Source organism: Temnothorax americanus, unplaced genomic scaffold (assembly GCF_048541705.1).
Source record: "Temnothorax americanus isolate GAGA-0224 unplaced genomic scaffold, ASM4854170v1 Scaffold6, whole genome shotgun sequence".
NCBI lineage: Eukaryota > Metazoa > Arthropoda > Insecta > Hymenoptera > Formicidae > Temnothorax > Temnothorax americanus.
This window is the reverse complement of record NW_027509751.1, coordinates 5,639,361-5,655,384: the sequence shown is the minus strand read 5'-3', so window position 1 is coordinate 5,655,384 and position 16,024 is coordinate 5,639,361. Positions and strand designations below refer to the sequence as shown.

The 16,024-nt window shown below is 29.8% G+C and overlaps 2 protein-coding genes and 1 long non-coding RNA gene across 6 annotated transcripts in view; 1 reads left to right on the top strand and 2 right to left on the bottom strand.

Annotated features, from left to right (window-relative positions):
- Nucleotides 1-16,024, bottom strand: part of Cyt-b5-r (Cytochrome b5-related) — a 63,438-nt gene that overhangs the window by 46,940 nt on the left and 474 nt on the right. The gene's annotated exons all lie outside the window — the stretch shown is intronic.
- LOC143905257 (uncharacterized) lies at nt 827-4,676 on the top strand. The gene is made up of 4 exons (XR_013259153.1): nt 827-1,155; nt 2,834-3,047; nt 3,362-3,564; nt 4,493-4,676. It is a non-coding gene; the product is annotated as an uncharacterized LOC143905257 (long non-coding RNA).
- On the bottom strand, nt 9,111-15,717 carry LOC143905241 (uncharacterized). Of its 3 annotated transcripts, none has more exons than XM_077420533.1 (9): nt 15,295-15,717; nt 15,107-15,166; nt 12,158-12,375; nt 11,525-11,941; nt 10,931-11,053; nt 10,342-10,574; nt 10,121-10,280; nt 9,691-9,793; nt 9,111-9,405 (listed from the first exon to the last, which is right to left on the bottom strand). In XM_077420533.1, the coding sequence occupies exons 3-9, from the start codon at nt 12,351-12,353 to the stop codon at nt 9,330-9,332; spliced, it is 1,308 nt and encodes a 435-aa protein (XP_077276659.1). In that variant the 5' UTR covers nt 12,354-12,375; nt 15,107-15,166; nt 15,295-15,717; the 3' UTR covers nt 9,111-9,329. The 3 variants fall into 3 exon arrangements, with proteins under 3 accessions (XP_077276659.1, XP_077276660.1, XP_077276658.1); XM_077420534.1 differs by having other exon boundaries at nt 12,158-12,355; XM_077420532.1 differs by lacking the exons at nt 15,107-15,166; nt 15,295-15,717 and having other exon boundaries at nt 12,158-12,568.

The window sequence follows — 16,024 nt, the reverse complement described above, 5'->3', positions numbered from 1 at the left end:
GAAAATATGTTAATTCTAAAAGTGGGGGGGTAACTTCTAATAGGTTGACTTATCGCTCCGTAAACAAGAAGCGAAAGTTGCTGCTTGCCAGATGAGGCAGTTCATCGCGCCTTCCGATCGTGCCGGCAATTAGTATCGTCGTGCTTCTGCGAGCTGTCGCTCTTCTAGGATGGCATTAGAATTTTCGTCTTCGCAGTTTTACTCGATTTTGTAACACAGCAAAGTGTCCACTGTTACGGCGAACCGAGAGAATCAACACGGACCGGACAATCGCTGGGCCCTATTCTTGAATCTGTACGCAAATAATTAACGTATACGAACATTGCGAATGATGAAAAAGCGTATACGCTTTTGAATTTATATTCTTGAGTATTATTTTGTAGTATTCGCAATTAGAAACGTATACGTTTTCCATTGCGCTGAATTACACTTGGCAACGTTGGAAAATATACTAACTGTTCACAAAAATTAGGACCAACGCGCGAGATTTAACATTTCCTAGGAATCTAAAGAGGGACGTGCGAGGTTAAGGGTCGACAGGAGTAACACTACCGACCTCTGTCGGGTTGCTTAGCTGCGAGTCCGTATTTTATTTATTATAAATTTTTTAAGAGTCACACACACACACACACACACACACACACACACACACACACACACACACACACACACACACACACACACACAAAATGGAAAATCCGGCTCTGTACTGCCTTGCGGCTGATCTTACTGATTAAAACAAGCATAAGTTTAATGAGATTCGTTAATTAATTTGGCTAAAATTTGGGAAAAACCTTTTCTAAGCAACTTTTCAAGCTTGCTTAGAGCTGCAAAACTGCTTAGGAACGGTTTTTCTTAAATTTTAGCCAAATTAATTAACGAATCTCATTAAACTTATGCTCGTTTTAATCAGTAAGATCAGCCGCAAGGCGGTACAGAGCCGGATTTTCCATTTTGTGTGGCTCTTAAAAAATTTATAATAAATAAAATACGGACTCGCAGCTAAGCAACCCGACAGAGGTCGGTAGTGTTACTCCTGTCGACCCTTAAATGAAATATTTTCTCGGCTAAATCACGGTTATCGGCAGCGGGACTTGAGAACATTATTACGTGCACGTAAAAAGCATCATTACAATTGATCTTATTATATAAAAGGTAATTACAATATTTAATTAGATTTTCTATAACCTAAAGAAATAATAGGGGTACTCAAATAATTAAGTTAAAGTTTAACGGTTTGACAGGTTATGTCGGGTTAAAGTTGAGTAAAAAGTTAATTTTTGAACTTTTAACCCAAAGATTAATGTGATAGATTAATGAGTCACTTATGTATTTTGCATTACTTTAAAGAGTAGCGCGCCCAAAGTTTAAAAATTAACAATTAAAGTAATTTAAATCGACCTGACTGGCAATATATATAACGTCTTTCCGATATGAACATTGAAAAACTGTGAGCCAACTTGGTTTGTCGGATTCACACAGCACTTTTTTTCAGATCAATATCGAGACATTATTAATTTTAACCATGGTTTTGGTCAGTTGATGTAATTTCTAAATTAAATAGTTTTTAATTTTATTGCGAAAAATATTACCCCAGCCAAGGTTTGAACCTGGAACCTCATCCCGTATACCGTGTGGGTGTCGTGCCAATTCGACCACTGCTGGGGCTGTGGTAATATTTATCGCAATAACAACTGAAAAGATGGAGCACCGATTACTAGGTCGACGTAGAGTCCCTTTATAAGAGTCTGGACAGACTGGTCCTTATTTTCATTGGACGTGCAACACCATGGCGGAACCAATCACGAGCGGTAAAATAACAAGCCTTAGGAGCCTCTCTCAGGGTGCGTATTATGGAACTTTTCGAAATGGATTCCGATCGGAATTATTATTTCCTACATTTCTATTGTATTTTTAGAAAAAACTGTCATGCATTTATCTATATATACAGCTCGTAATTTTCTCTATCAATAAATTGTTGTATACTATTATAATTTATTTTATTGAAATATTTTTTTCAGGTATTTTAAAGTTTTGGTTATCTTATCTCTATCAAGTCAAAATAAAAATATAGACAAACTCACACTTTCTCACAGCCTCTGTAGAATTCTCTCACGATATCACAACAATACAACGATTACGTGTAGTCATCGACGCCATAGTATTTTTCTTCCATCTAGGGCGTCTAGAATAGAGTCCCTATATACGTGACATTCACGCCATGTTGTTGCACTCCCAAAGTCTGTCCAGACTCTTATAAAAGGACTCTAGGTCGACGGTGTATAATAAACAGAATAATAAATTTCTTTCGCCAGTATATAGAATAACAATTAAAGTAATTTAAATCGACCTGACTGGCAATATATATAACGTCTTTCCGATATGAACATTGAAACTAAAACCATGGTCAAAATTAATAATGTCTCGATATTGATCTGAAAAAAGTGCTGTGTGAATCCGACAAACCAAGTTGGCTCACAGTTTTTCAATGTTCATATCGGAAAGACGTTATATATATATTACCAGTCAGGTCGATTTAAATTACTTTAATTGTTATTCTATATACTGGCGAAAGAAATTTATTATTCTGTTTTAAAAATTAACTTTTTACTCGACTTTAACCCGATATAACACCTTTCAAACCGTTAAACTCTAACTTATTTGAGTACCCCTAATAATGTAAATAATTCTTTACGATCTTTAAAATATATGTTATTTTCTTATGCTAACAGAAAATTTTTGACTTTATAGCATATTTTTCTGAAATTTTATTGTAGGTTATGGATAATATTATGTATTACTTTTATATACATTAATATTATTTTATATTTAGACAGATGGATAGTTTAAACAAAAAAAGAGAGGTTCCAACATCACGGATGAACAACAAACTTTATTAATAGATAGAAAAAAAACACCCGCAATTAACAAGAGAAAAATTTTCATCATCTTTTACGTTGAAACATTCAATACAGTTGTGGAACGAAATAACAAACATTTTAAATGCAGTTAATGGTGCTAAAAAGGATTGGAAAGGTTGGCGAAAGGTACATACATATACAAAGTGGCAGTAAATAAAAGAAATAGAACAAATTTTTGCAGATAATTATTATGAAATAGGTTTAAAGTAATTGTTTTAACATTTAATGTTTGGAGAAAAATAATATTATATACTTTTTTAGTAGTCTTAAATTATTTGTAAGTATAGTTATAATTTCTTGCATTTATAATGTTAGATTATATAAGTATACTTAATAAGTATATACTAAGTATATGTATACTTCATAACCAATATACTTCATAAACAGTATTATTTAGAAATTTAGCTTCAAATTCAATAACAATTTAAATATTTTTTCAGTGCTGGCATGATTTTCAATCGCGCAGCAAGAAGAAACATTCAAATATAAAACAATCCATGGCAGCGACAGGTGCGGTGGTATAATGAATACCAAATCATTAACCTCACAAGAAGAACAAGTTTTAAACATAATAAGTTCCACTAGCATTCATGGACATCCTGCAATAGAAGAATCTCCTGTACATTTATTGAATATTCCAGAGGTATAAAATAGAAGAATTACATATTTACATTATACTTATATCTTAGAAATTGTTGTCTCTCTCTCTCTCTCTCTCTCTCTCTCTCTCTCTCTCTCTCTCTCTCTCTCTCTCTCTCTCTCTCTCTCTCTCTCTCTCTCTCTCTCTCTCTCTTTCTCTATATATATATATATATATATATATATATATATATATATATATATATATATATATATAGTATTGGATATATAATTGTATAGTGCAAGAAACACAATTGCTGTGTTCCAAAATTCACTACTTGCATTGAAAATCTATAGTTCAAGCATAATATAAATTTTTATCACCAGCAGTAAATTTTGGAAAGACGTTATTAATGTTATTAGAGTCATTCTATTTTTTTACACTTATTAGATAAACAATAACAGCATGCTATGGGTCAATTGCACAATCTACTTTAATCGGATTTTAACTAACAATATCCAATAAGAGAATTTGTTTTATATAAAACAAACTCTTCTATTAGGTATTGTTAGTTAAACTAGGTATACAAAGTATAATTTGTGAAATTGTATCTTTTTCCAATTCATAAAATTAGAGAAAGATAGAAAGTAAGTTAAACCAAGATTAAAGTTAATCTACAGCGGTAGAAATAGGCATAAGAGTGGTAACAGCATCTCTCCAAATGCACCTATAATATGTATAAAATATCTGATATATATGAATAAAATATCTGTATGTGACAGGCTGATTCAAAATTTACTGCCAGTGATAAAAATTTATATTATGCTTGAACTGTAGATTTTTAGTAAAAGTAGTGAATATTGAAGCACAGCCACAGTGTTTCTTGCTCTACGTTACATGTAAAAAAGATTAAAAATTTAATATACGTATATACTTATATATTTTATGACAAATAATTTTTATATAAATAGAATGTTTATTTGCTGTACAGAAAGACACAACAGAAGTGGAATATTTAGATAAAGATGAAGATGATCTTTTACTACAGTTGCGTAATGACACAGATACAAACAGCAATATTGTTGCTTCAGAAAAAAAAATAATCCACACAATGAAAATAATTTTCAGGATTTAATGAGTGAAAAAGAAAATATGAATAAAACATTTAAGAATTATATGGATATTCAACCATGTGCCTCCAAAAATGATAAATCAGTTAGAGAAAGTGGATATATATTAAGCAACACTAATTCTTCAATACGCAGTACAGAAAATGACAATGAAAAGATAACGCCATTAAAGGAAAAGAGAAGCAATACAGGAAAAAAACAATTAAAGAATGTTATTGAAGTACAACATATTTGAATGATATTTATAAAGACACATATAAATTAAAAAAAATTATTATGAAAAAAATTATAATATTTAAAAAGATTTGTAGAAGTGTAAGCGAAAAAATAAGCAAGACATTAGAAAAATGAAATTTTTAATGTCTAATTTACATATACAGAATGTTCCAAACAAAACCAATTTATGAAGTTTTATTTTTTATATATTTTTATTTTTCATGTCTTATACTTTCTGTTGAACGTTCCATTAAAAGCACTAAAGTGAATGTAATAAAACTGATAACTAGTCAACTAGATGATTAGTTTAAGCATTCGATAAAATTAATAAAATAATTATTTATGTTTGGAAAACATGTGCATTACTAGAATAGAAAATACCAATATTATACTTATCTGCAATTTTGTTTTAATAGTTATGATTTAAGTTTGATGTATTGTTTTATTATCTTCTTTTGTACTATACTATGATACGAAGTTTGAAAATTTATTTTATGTCAATATAAATTTTATTTCTAATTACAAAGACAAATAAATATTTGGAGAACAATAGTTTATTTATACCATAATACTTAATTATAAATATTAAATTTTATTACTAACTGAGTGGCTTTTTACGTCGACTGGCGTCCCTCAGGGCTCTGTACTTGGCCCACTTCTATTTGCTCTTTATATCAATGATTGTCTGTCATATGATGTCTTTTGTCTGTCATATGATGTTTGCTGATGATGTACAAATATATCTCCAGTGTACTCGCGCTGACATTCTGCATGGTCTTGAGTTGATTTCAAGGGATGCGAATGCTATTTTCGACTATGCTACGTTAAATGATGGTCTTAAACTTAATCCTGCAAAGTCAAAGATACTTATATTTAGTAGTCAGGCTTATATCAATGATATCGACCTCCATTGTTTACTTCCTATTATTGTTAACCATACGTCTTTACCCTTCGTAAAACGAAGCTAAGAATTTGGGTGTAATCTTTACGAGTAATCTATCCTGGAAAAAGCATATCTTGCATGTCTCTCAAAAAGTGCATTATTCTTTGTACAAACTTAAGTTTAACAAAAACTCCTTGTCCACAAGGTTAAGGATAAGGCTTGTATTAGCTTTACTTATGCTGCACATTGACTACTGCTGCCTAGTCTATCACGGTTTGACTGAAGAACTGAACACCTTATTACAGAGACTTGTGAATTGTTGCATTCGCTTTATATTTGATCTCAAGCGTGACGAACATATTACTCCGTTCAGGCGACAATTGGGGTGGCTTACAGTTGAAAACAGGAGGTTATACTTTCTTGGCTGTCAAATGTTTCGAATACTTTACATGCACTCTCCCTCGTATCTGCGTGACAATTTCGCTTTGCTAGATCCGCTGTTGAGGAGATCTGACCGCCGTCTTGTTGCATCCCAAACCTTTCAAATTCCTTCCCATAGAACTACCACCTATAGAAACTCCTTTCATCTTTCATCTATATAATTCTCATGAAGGATACGCAATCGTCATTTTCTTTGACCAATCAGAAATTAGTCCGAGATACAAGAATTCGGTCCCTCCCCTATATAATATCTTTATTATGTAATTTATTAATATTTAGATTAACCATTTTTTAGATTTTATATTATACATTTGTATTTTGTTCGTTTTGTTGGCATGGAGAAGCCATGCCAAAACGTGTCAATTCTAGACCAAAATTTGACTTTCTGTCATCTTATTCTTCGGCTACCATTATATGCAGTGCTACACCTGTCTTCTTACGTTACCTGTTACCATAATGAAAAAGCCATAATAAAAAGCAACATAGAAATTGAGATGTATTAAATTAAGGAAAGTCCCCTATTATGAGATAATGTAAACACTTGTGAGTTTGACAGTTTATATGCCCTGACAGCACCGTATAGCAAGCACGTCGCTAATATAACGTCTCAACTGGGGTTCGAAAGGTAATTAATACGTCGCTGTTACGTAACTAACAGCCAAATTCCTATTCTATACCAAATTCCTGTTCCACTTCTATTCTGTAACTCTTAACGAGTTATTGTTATGTTGTCGTTGCGCAGGTATATTATATATGGAAAAAAAGCCGCAACGAGAGAGATATAACGATACCGATTCTGTCGTTAAAGTTAAAGAATAGAGCTACTTGTGATAAAAACGTTGCAGTAACGTGTATTTGTGACTTTATACGACGTGTTGAGCACCTATTGACAGTCTTAAAATAGTTGACCGGTTTTGAAAAATCAAGTTCTTATACTATAATATGTACATAAAATACATGATAGACAAAATGCATTATTGTACCTAGTTGTAGCAAAAATTAGAACAGACAAGCGCATACGTCAAAATGACGTCAAAATTTGATCACAAATGACTAAAAATGACCAATGTAGATGACCGAAAATAACGAACTGATGTCACGGATGATGACACTTCAAGACCTTAAAAAGACGTGATTTTATGACCTTTATATTGGCCTTTTAGTGACGTTTTAATGATATTTTAATAACGTAGAGGATTGTGAAAATCGAAATTATACATACAAAATTATAATTAATTAAGAAACGGAATGTGTGTTATTATAAAACACATATCTACTTATTTATTTATTTACTAGTTTTATATTTTGTGTTTATTTAATTATTATAAGTCCAAAAGTGAGCCATACTTTATTATAAAATGGACTCCACGATGCAACTGATACAAGTTGTGCAGTTCCGTCATTTATAAATCTCGGGTACACTCGCAACTCATCGTCGCGTCGCGTAAAAGATTCACGGTGCGGTCTCGCTTCGCGTATATACTTGGCGCGAGACACTGCCGTGTCTCTTTTTTGGTATAATTCTTATTAGATACGTGTAAAATTTAAATTCAAAATAAGAAATAAAATATTTATTTCCGAAATATCAATCATATAAAAGCGCATAATATCCAACAGACAGCTGATTAAAATCTGATTATTTTAGTTATACATACGTTATGTCGTGGTGACGTGCAAAAGACGTGTCATAAATTTTGCGACTAAAGTATAAGCACGTCTAACTCACGTAAGATAGTGTTATCAAGGTGGTACCGCGTGGCTAATGAATGCTATAGTCAGCGCATCTAATCATTGCATGTGCAATGTAAATGCTGCTTAAATTATAGAATATTAAATGGCGTTTGAGAGTAGGCAATATACAAATTTATATAAAATGTCTGAAAATGCTTTATTAAAAAGTTATGAGATATTAATAATTTCATAACAAAACTTTTTCTTATACTTGAAAATTAGACAAAAAAGTTAGAGGAAAGTTCCCTATTATGAGATAGGATCCTAATATGAGATATGTTAAGTTAAAAAGCCCTATATAGGCCCCATCTGTTGATCCCACCATGAAAAAACCCCACCATCTCATATTAGGATTCCTACCCACACAGCATGAAATATTTTTAAATTATTTAAAAAATATTTTATCGCAAGATTTGAAATATTTTAGAAATATGTCATGAAATATTTTTGAAATACAAATATGTCTATGAATTACATACTTTTGAAATATTTCTTGAAATATTTTGAAAATCTTTCGCAAATATTTCAAGTAATTTACAAGTATTTCAGTATTTTTAAATAAAATATATCAGCAAATATTTTGAAAACGTTTCTAAAGGTTTCTTGAAATATTTCACGAAATATCTCTAAAATGTTTCTAAAGGTTTCTTGATTTATGATTATTTCTTAATATATTTCATAAAATATTTCTTTATAGTACACACAATCATAGACTTATATAGATAGACCGGCCCTTGCCGTAAGAGGCAGCATGACAGCATAACGGTGCTGACATAGGCTGGTCCACTTGACGCTACAAATGCTTCGAAGCATTCCTCTTCTCTTTTCTTTCAAATGAAGAAAGATCGAAGGAGAAGAAGAACGCTCCAAAGCATTTGTAGCGTCAAGTGGACCGCAGCCTATGTCTGCACCGTAATAATGCTGCCATGCTGCCTCTTACTGCGGGTGCGGTCTAGCTATGTATATAAGTCTATGCACACAATAATCGAAACAAAATTAAACGAAAAAATATTGAGCAATCGCATAAAACCGTTCATAGGAGTGGTTAAAGCAGCTGATACAAAAAATAGGTTGTATCAACCACTTCTTTATATGGTTTTTAACGATTTTTCAATATTTTTCTGTTCAATTCTGTTCAGTTCAATTATGTACGCTATAAAGAAAGATGAGCGTGTAATTTTGATACAAAATAATGTATACTTAAAAAATTTCATTTTTATGATACAATATATTTATTTTTGATACAGTATTAATATTTTATTGTAAACTACGTTTTTACACATGGCACCATTAAGCATCCAGTGCATCTAACCCACTTTTCTCCTTTAGCATCACTCGAAAACTGCTTATCACACAAAAGACCAGGGGACGAAATTATGCGCGGGGATGGCATTTGGGCACTTTACCCTATAAATTCTTTCTTGAATTTAAACTTCATCTGGATCATCTACATTTTCGTCAGGTGGTACTATCGGTTGAAATATTTTTCTTTTTTGAGCTTGCCTGGAAAATTAGACAATTTTGATAAATATTAAAAAATAAAATAACTAGTATATAAAGTAAACACCTCTAGAATAATACTATAACAACCTAAAATGTTACGATTTTTTCTAGAGGATAAAAAATTATTTATACAAACACAAAGATTGCAAATACCTTTAATAAATAGTTGAAATAGTTAAAATATAAGAATTTTTTCTTTAAACTCGATTTCCCGTAAAAAAGGTAGTTATAATATTTACTGTTATAATATTTACAGAGTACAAAGTGTTGGTCATAATTACGTACGTTTTAGCACGAAGCAATCTTGTCCTTGAACTATCAAGCCATCTTTTAATGCTATGTTTGATATCTTTCTCGCTAACATCAGGAAATTGTAGTTTTACACCATCTACATACATGAAAATAATAATTGTTATAAATACAAACGTTGTAACATTTATAGTGATACTAGTAGCACAAACCAACCAGTGATGAATACCTATAATAAACGAAATCTGCAAAAAGGATAAAAAACACTATATTTTATTACTTTTACAATAGTGTAATTCTCAAGTTTTAAAAACTAAAAGATATAATTATTATTTTATTGCATTAAAAACTTAAAAACCTTATATATTTAAGAAAATACAATAATGATCTATTCAATCACTTGGTTGATTTAAGCAATTATTCATTTAGGTATTATAAAGCTTGCTTTATCTGACTTAGAACTTACGATAAACGCAACTGCATAAGGCAAGATCAGAAAAAATTTTCTTATGTTTTTGTCCATAAAAGCTGTAGTTCGAGGCTGCAGAATTTGTTATTATGCTGGATAAAATATTGTAAATTAAGTCGTGAGACGTATTACCACCTTTGCTTTTCATGTATAATACCTACAAAATTAATAAATTTTATAGAACATATATATATATATATATGTTAGTAAAAAATTACCACGTCATTAAAAAATTTTCTTTCCATCTTCAATTTTTCTTCAACTGCAGCAAAGGTTTTATTTTCATCATTGATAGGGAAATATTTTGTCATTGTTTCTATCACAGCAGCATCAATTACATTATTATGTCCATGCTTAATACCATTCTTTTCCATCAAACCTATTTTTGCTATCATGATATCTTGCTTTTTTGATAAACCATTCATTATAGTCAACATTTTCTTTTGCATACCTATAATAATAAATTAACTGTTATATTGCTAATCTTAATATAATAAATGTTTAATTACACACGGAAAGAAATATAATTTGTTGAAACAGCAAAAAATTCTGTTAAATTAACCATAAAACATTTCTTACATTTTGGACAACCTATTTCTTGATCACACTATATATGTAATAATTAATCGATGAAAGTTATGATAAACGACGGTTTTGACGTCATATATTGATATTATTTTGATTAGGCTGTTATTTTCAATACATACAATTCAACTGTATGCATAATTATGTACAATATAATAGCACACAATTTTCATTTTTATTTTACCTAATTTTTAATCAGATCATACTGATGTATAGACTTACCATATATATTGAATAAAAATTCTTGAGAAGTCGTTGGAGTCTGAATTTCAAAATTGTCAATAATTACTGGTTTTGCATGTTTTTTAGCAGTATTAGCAGTAATACTTTGTTTAACAGTTTCGTCTGTAAGAAATAGATTATATTTTTAACTTGAACGTGAGTATGTGAAGCGTGAGTATAAGAAAAAACATATTTTCAAATAAAAATCTTTTAAAATTATATATATGCAACTAAAAATTTTAAATAAATAAATAGCACATTTTACAAGAGTTATTATAATTACATAAAAATATCTATTTAATAAACGTTTCATAACTTTCCGTCACCCATCTGGGTCTTTAAAAACCCAATCAAAATTTCTTGCATTTCTTCTTAGAGAGTAAAAGGCTTTGTATAAATTAAATTTAATATTTAACTTTAAAACCTACTAAATATTTTAGTAAAGATATTGTGACAAGTAACTCAGAATTTTTTTTGATTTTTGGAAGCCTAGAACACAAAAATAATATAGGGTAGACTTGAAAGTCCCAGTTGGATGACATTCGTTGCATAAGTAAAAAAATGATAGGTGATGGAAGGTTAATTTCACTTTACTATCTGTTGAAGATGTATTTTGCGATTCTTGCTGTAATTGTGATAAACTATTGGCTGCTTTTTTCTTGTCAATTATGTCTTCGTTAGTGAAATCATCATTACTCAAATCCTCACGTTGTTTGTCCTCATTTACAATAGAGAGGCTTGACGGTACATCTGGGTAAATGTTACTATCTGTTTCATTCTTTGAAAGTTTATTATATTCCCTTGAGTCTTCACTTTCATCGTCAGAAGGAATATTATTCCATTTGCTTTTATTTCTTTTGTTAAAGCGATTATTATCCTCAGTACAAAATTCGTCAGATAATTTTCTTTTCTTTCGAAGAAATCTTGTTCGTTTTAATTTTTCCCGATCACTCATATCAGAAACCTTATCTACGTAAGTTTTTAGTTCACTTACTGCATTGATATAATTATCTGCAAAAAAATTGTTTTATAAATAAGTTGTTTTACTTTTATATATATATATATATATATATATATATATATATATATAGATGAATGAAAAGAAAAGTAATTCATAATTTTTTATTTTATATTTAAAAGGTCAACTTTTTTATAATTACTAGACCAAAGTTTATTTTTGCATATTATTACATTGTTTATATATAAGTTTAAAAAAAAGATATTTACCATTCGATTTAATAAATCTTATAACTGGATAAACTTCCCAGTCTTCTGTAGGATCATGCTGATTAATAACTGCTCTACGAATTTTATCGCTATCATCAAATGGAGGCCATTGTAATGTTTTAAAATCATCTGATAGCCATTTAGATGGAACCACTCTTTTTCCATCATCATCCTCAATGATAGCGAAGGCTTTCATTTCTCAAATGTAATATAATCAACTATTTTGTAAATGACAATTTTGTACAAAGTTATCTATTTAAGTATTATCTGAATATATGATAAAATTATATTATTAAAACATACAACTTCTTAAAATTATACATATAATGTATACATATATAATGTAACATAATTAACAACTTCATATTTTCTATGCATATTATATTATTTTCTTTTACATTGAATAAAATAATAATAATAATTTATAATTAATTTAATTTTATATGTATAATAAAAAAAAATTTCAATTAACAAGTCCTTTTTTAATTTTAAAGGATATCGTGAATTATATATAAGAAATGTTGAAATTAATTTACTACAAATATTGCAATAAATTTATAAATTATAAAATATATTATTACGTTGTTGTAGTGTTATACATTTATTATACATATAATATTTCATTATAATGATACATATGTATGTATTATAGGAAATGCTACAAATCCATTTTTATACGGAATTTTAAAAACTTTTGCACGAATCATATCACAAGGCCAATCTTTAATAACATTTGATTCAGTTATAACATTAATACCTAGTTTACTACTAGAAAAACGTGGCAGAGAATATAAATCACTTTCTTGTATACACTCTTTTCCAATTACATACACAATACTTTTATATTTTGTAAAATTTAGAACATTAACAATGGTATTATCTGTAAGTAAAACGCAGTTATTTCTGTCATCACTAATGTCAATACGCCACGAATTTATTGTCAAAATTTTGTATTGACAGTGATATTTCCGAGTATTTGTAACAACACCGTTATAGTGACATTTCTGAACATTGATTTCATTTTCTTTTACATTGAAATTATTTTTTATGTCATCTGTTATACATTCGTCATATTCTACCAGTCTTCTCGCGATTTGCTGCAATGGCTTGTCACTTTTTCTTAATAATTTTTTTAAAGAACAAATATAATTTTCGAATGGAAAGGCGCTGAAAGCCTCCAATGGACCGTACTTCTTAACATCCTTAGGTAGGTGTATTAAATTATGCACATTAAATGTAACATTTCCTTTGCCATAAATTTTTTGAAAACTTTCTACAAAAAGTATTAACAGTTGTTCTGCATACTGAATATTTCTAGAATCCAACACTAAAATGGAATTTGTAAGAATCGAGATACTAACATGAAGCAGTAAAAAATTATTATAAACATCTGATGTTACAATATCTTTTAAAATTACGGGGCCGAAATACAGTAAAAAATGACGAAATTCTGTGGCTTTCCAAAGTTTCCAATAAGAAAGAGACCTTGAACGTCTATTAAAATCAAAAGGTAAAACATATTTCAATTTTTCCAAATTGTCTGAAATTTTTTCAATTTGCGTTTCTGATAATTTATAACTTTTTTTTTACGTCCTTTATTTCCCAACCAATGCCTTATTATTTGCCTCATTACACCAATAAACACTAAATGCATAGGATCTAATGGTACGTTTGATACTAAGCCTATACATAAGGCAATAAGTTTAAAATGGTTGAGCCATGTTGATAATCTCTATTGTACTCTAAATTTTTAAATTTTTCATCACTTCGTAAATGTGTATTGCAATATATCTCTAAGCTTTTACGATCTGCTAATGAGAAACAAACTGAATTATAATATTCGCCTTCAATAAGACATTTGCTGCAACTATTGTAGCCGCTAGGATATTTTGTATTTAAAATAAATGATTTGGCAGGTGCATCGCATATAAATGCATGAATTCTTACGTTATAAATTTCATTATTGTGTGTAAATCCATTATTTATTAATACTACTGCTTCGTCAACAAAATTTTTCAGGAAAACAGGATCCTGAGGTTTTTTAATTCCATGATAAATACCTACAACATGTACACTCTTTAACTCGGAATCTTTGCATGAAATTGTCCAAACGCCTTTTTCTGAAGAATTACCTGATATAGGAGCACCATCAACATTAATCAATAGATTTACAGTGGAAAATTTATGTTTTAATATAAGACGGTTTTCAATAATTTTTTTGATGGCATTTGTTAAGCCTATATGACAATATTGTCCGTTATCCATATTTATAACATTAGTTGATTTTGGCGTTTTTAATAAAGTACGGGAATCTTTAGGAAATTGTGTGTTAGTGTTTTTATTTAATATCGACAACAATGAATTTATAGCATTATGAGGAATTTTGAATTGTTTTGCCCAATATTTAATTTCATTTGGGAATTTTTCATTTTGCGTTGACTCTGCATTTTTTAAATAATCAAATAAATTATCATCATAATGTTGATGCTCATCATGTACACTACTATCAGAACTACAATATAAAATACTATCAGCGTCACTATTACTGTGTCGATAAGTGATAGAACTAGCAATACTTGTGGCATCGTCATCTTTATAAGTAGATAAACACTGATCAACATAATTAAATTTATTGTCAACATGAATTTCATTAACTTCAGTCTGTGATGAATTTGTGTCCCTTGTTATTACATTTTCTAACATATTTATGTTATTATCAGAATCTCTATATTTATATCAATATCACTATCTACATCTTTATGTATTGTTAAATTTTTTTTAAATATAGCAAATTCTTTTTTAATATCTTGTAACTGAAGTACACTTTGTTTTTTTGCTAAACGATAAATTTGCCTTTTACTTTGAGCTATTTCCCCTTTCCGTACTCTTGGCATTCTGATTAATTACACAAGAAAATATGATAAAATATAATTTTAATTATTATAATACCTTATTTTGAGAACAGCGCAGAATTAAAAACTCGCTTAGCACAAACAATAAATTTTAAACCTGTATAAAAAGAGGTTAGGTTAATAAAAATTAAAACAAATGTAAAATACACACACATATATATATATATATATATATATATATATATATATATAACTATAATATACGTATATATATTTTATACTTACTATATACTTAATATTAATCAGACAATTTTTTATTGGCTCGGAAGCTAATCGCCGAATCTCTTCTTTCTGTGTCCGTACAATCTTTTTGTTTAGCACTTTTATAGCCACAGGCGCAATATATTTGCCATAATTAATATGCTCACGAAGACAACTATTGTAAGATGGTCGAGTTTCAAGTTTAAGGACAACCTTTATTAAACGCCGATGCCTCGATCCCCGCCTGCTGCATACGATATGCTTTATACGATACTCGCATCTCTCGATCATTCTCGAAAGTCTCGAAGTTTATTGTTAACTCATTTTTTCCGCAATGCCGATTGGTCTCTTCTCTTGGTGCGCTAACTTCGTGAGCGGCTGTCATTGGCTGCGTTCAGCCGATACTCCGCTAGCCTACCAATCGTGAGCAGTCGCTCGTTTCCTCTCCTTTGACCCAATGGATTAAAAGGAGAGGAATAACGAGCGACTGCTCACGATTGCTAGGCTAGCGGAGTATCGGCTGAACGCACCCATTGCATATTTTGACAGTTAATTGTCAAAAAGTTAATAGTAAAAAACTAAATAGCGCGCGCAAAGCGCGCGTCTGTGATGTCTATATAGTGAATATAAAAACGGCAAATAAGTATAAAATTTTTAAAATTTACTTGTTTAAAATGCACAAATATTACTCAAAGATTTCCAAAATATTTGTTGTAAAATTACAAAAAAATTTTTTTGATGTATTGCTAGAAAT

Coding starts and splice junctions, on each gene's coding strand:
- LOC143905241 (XM_077420533.1), bottom strand. CDS start 12,353: ATGAAAGCCTTCGCTATCATTGAGGATGATGATGGAAAAAGAGTGGTT. Junction 11,942..12,157: donor AAGATTTATTAAATCGAATG/GTAAATATCTTT, acceptor ATTTTTTTGCAG/ATAATTATATCAATGCAGTA. Junction 9,406..9,690: donor AGATTGCTTCGTGCTAAAAC/GTACGTAATTAT, acceptor CTAATTTTCCAG/GCAAGCTCAAAAAAGAAAAA.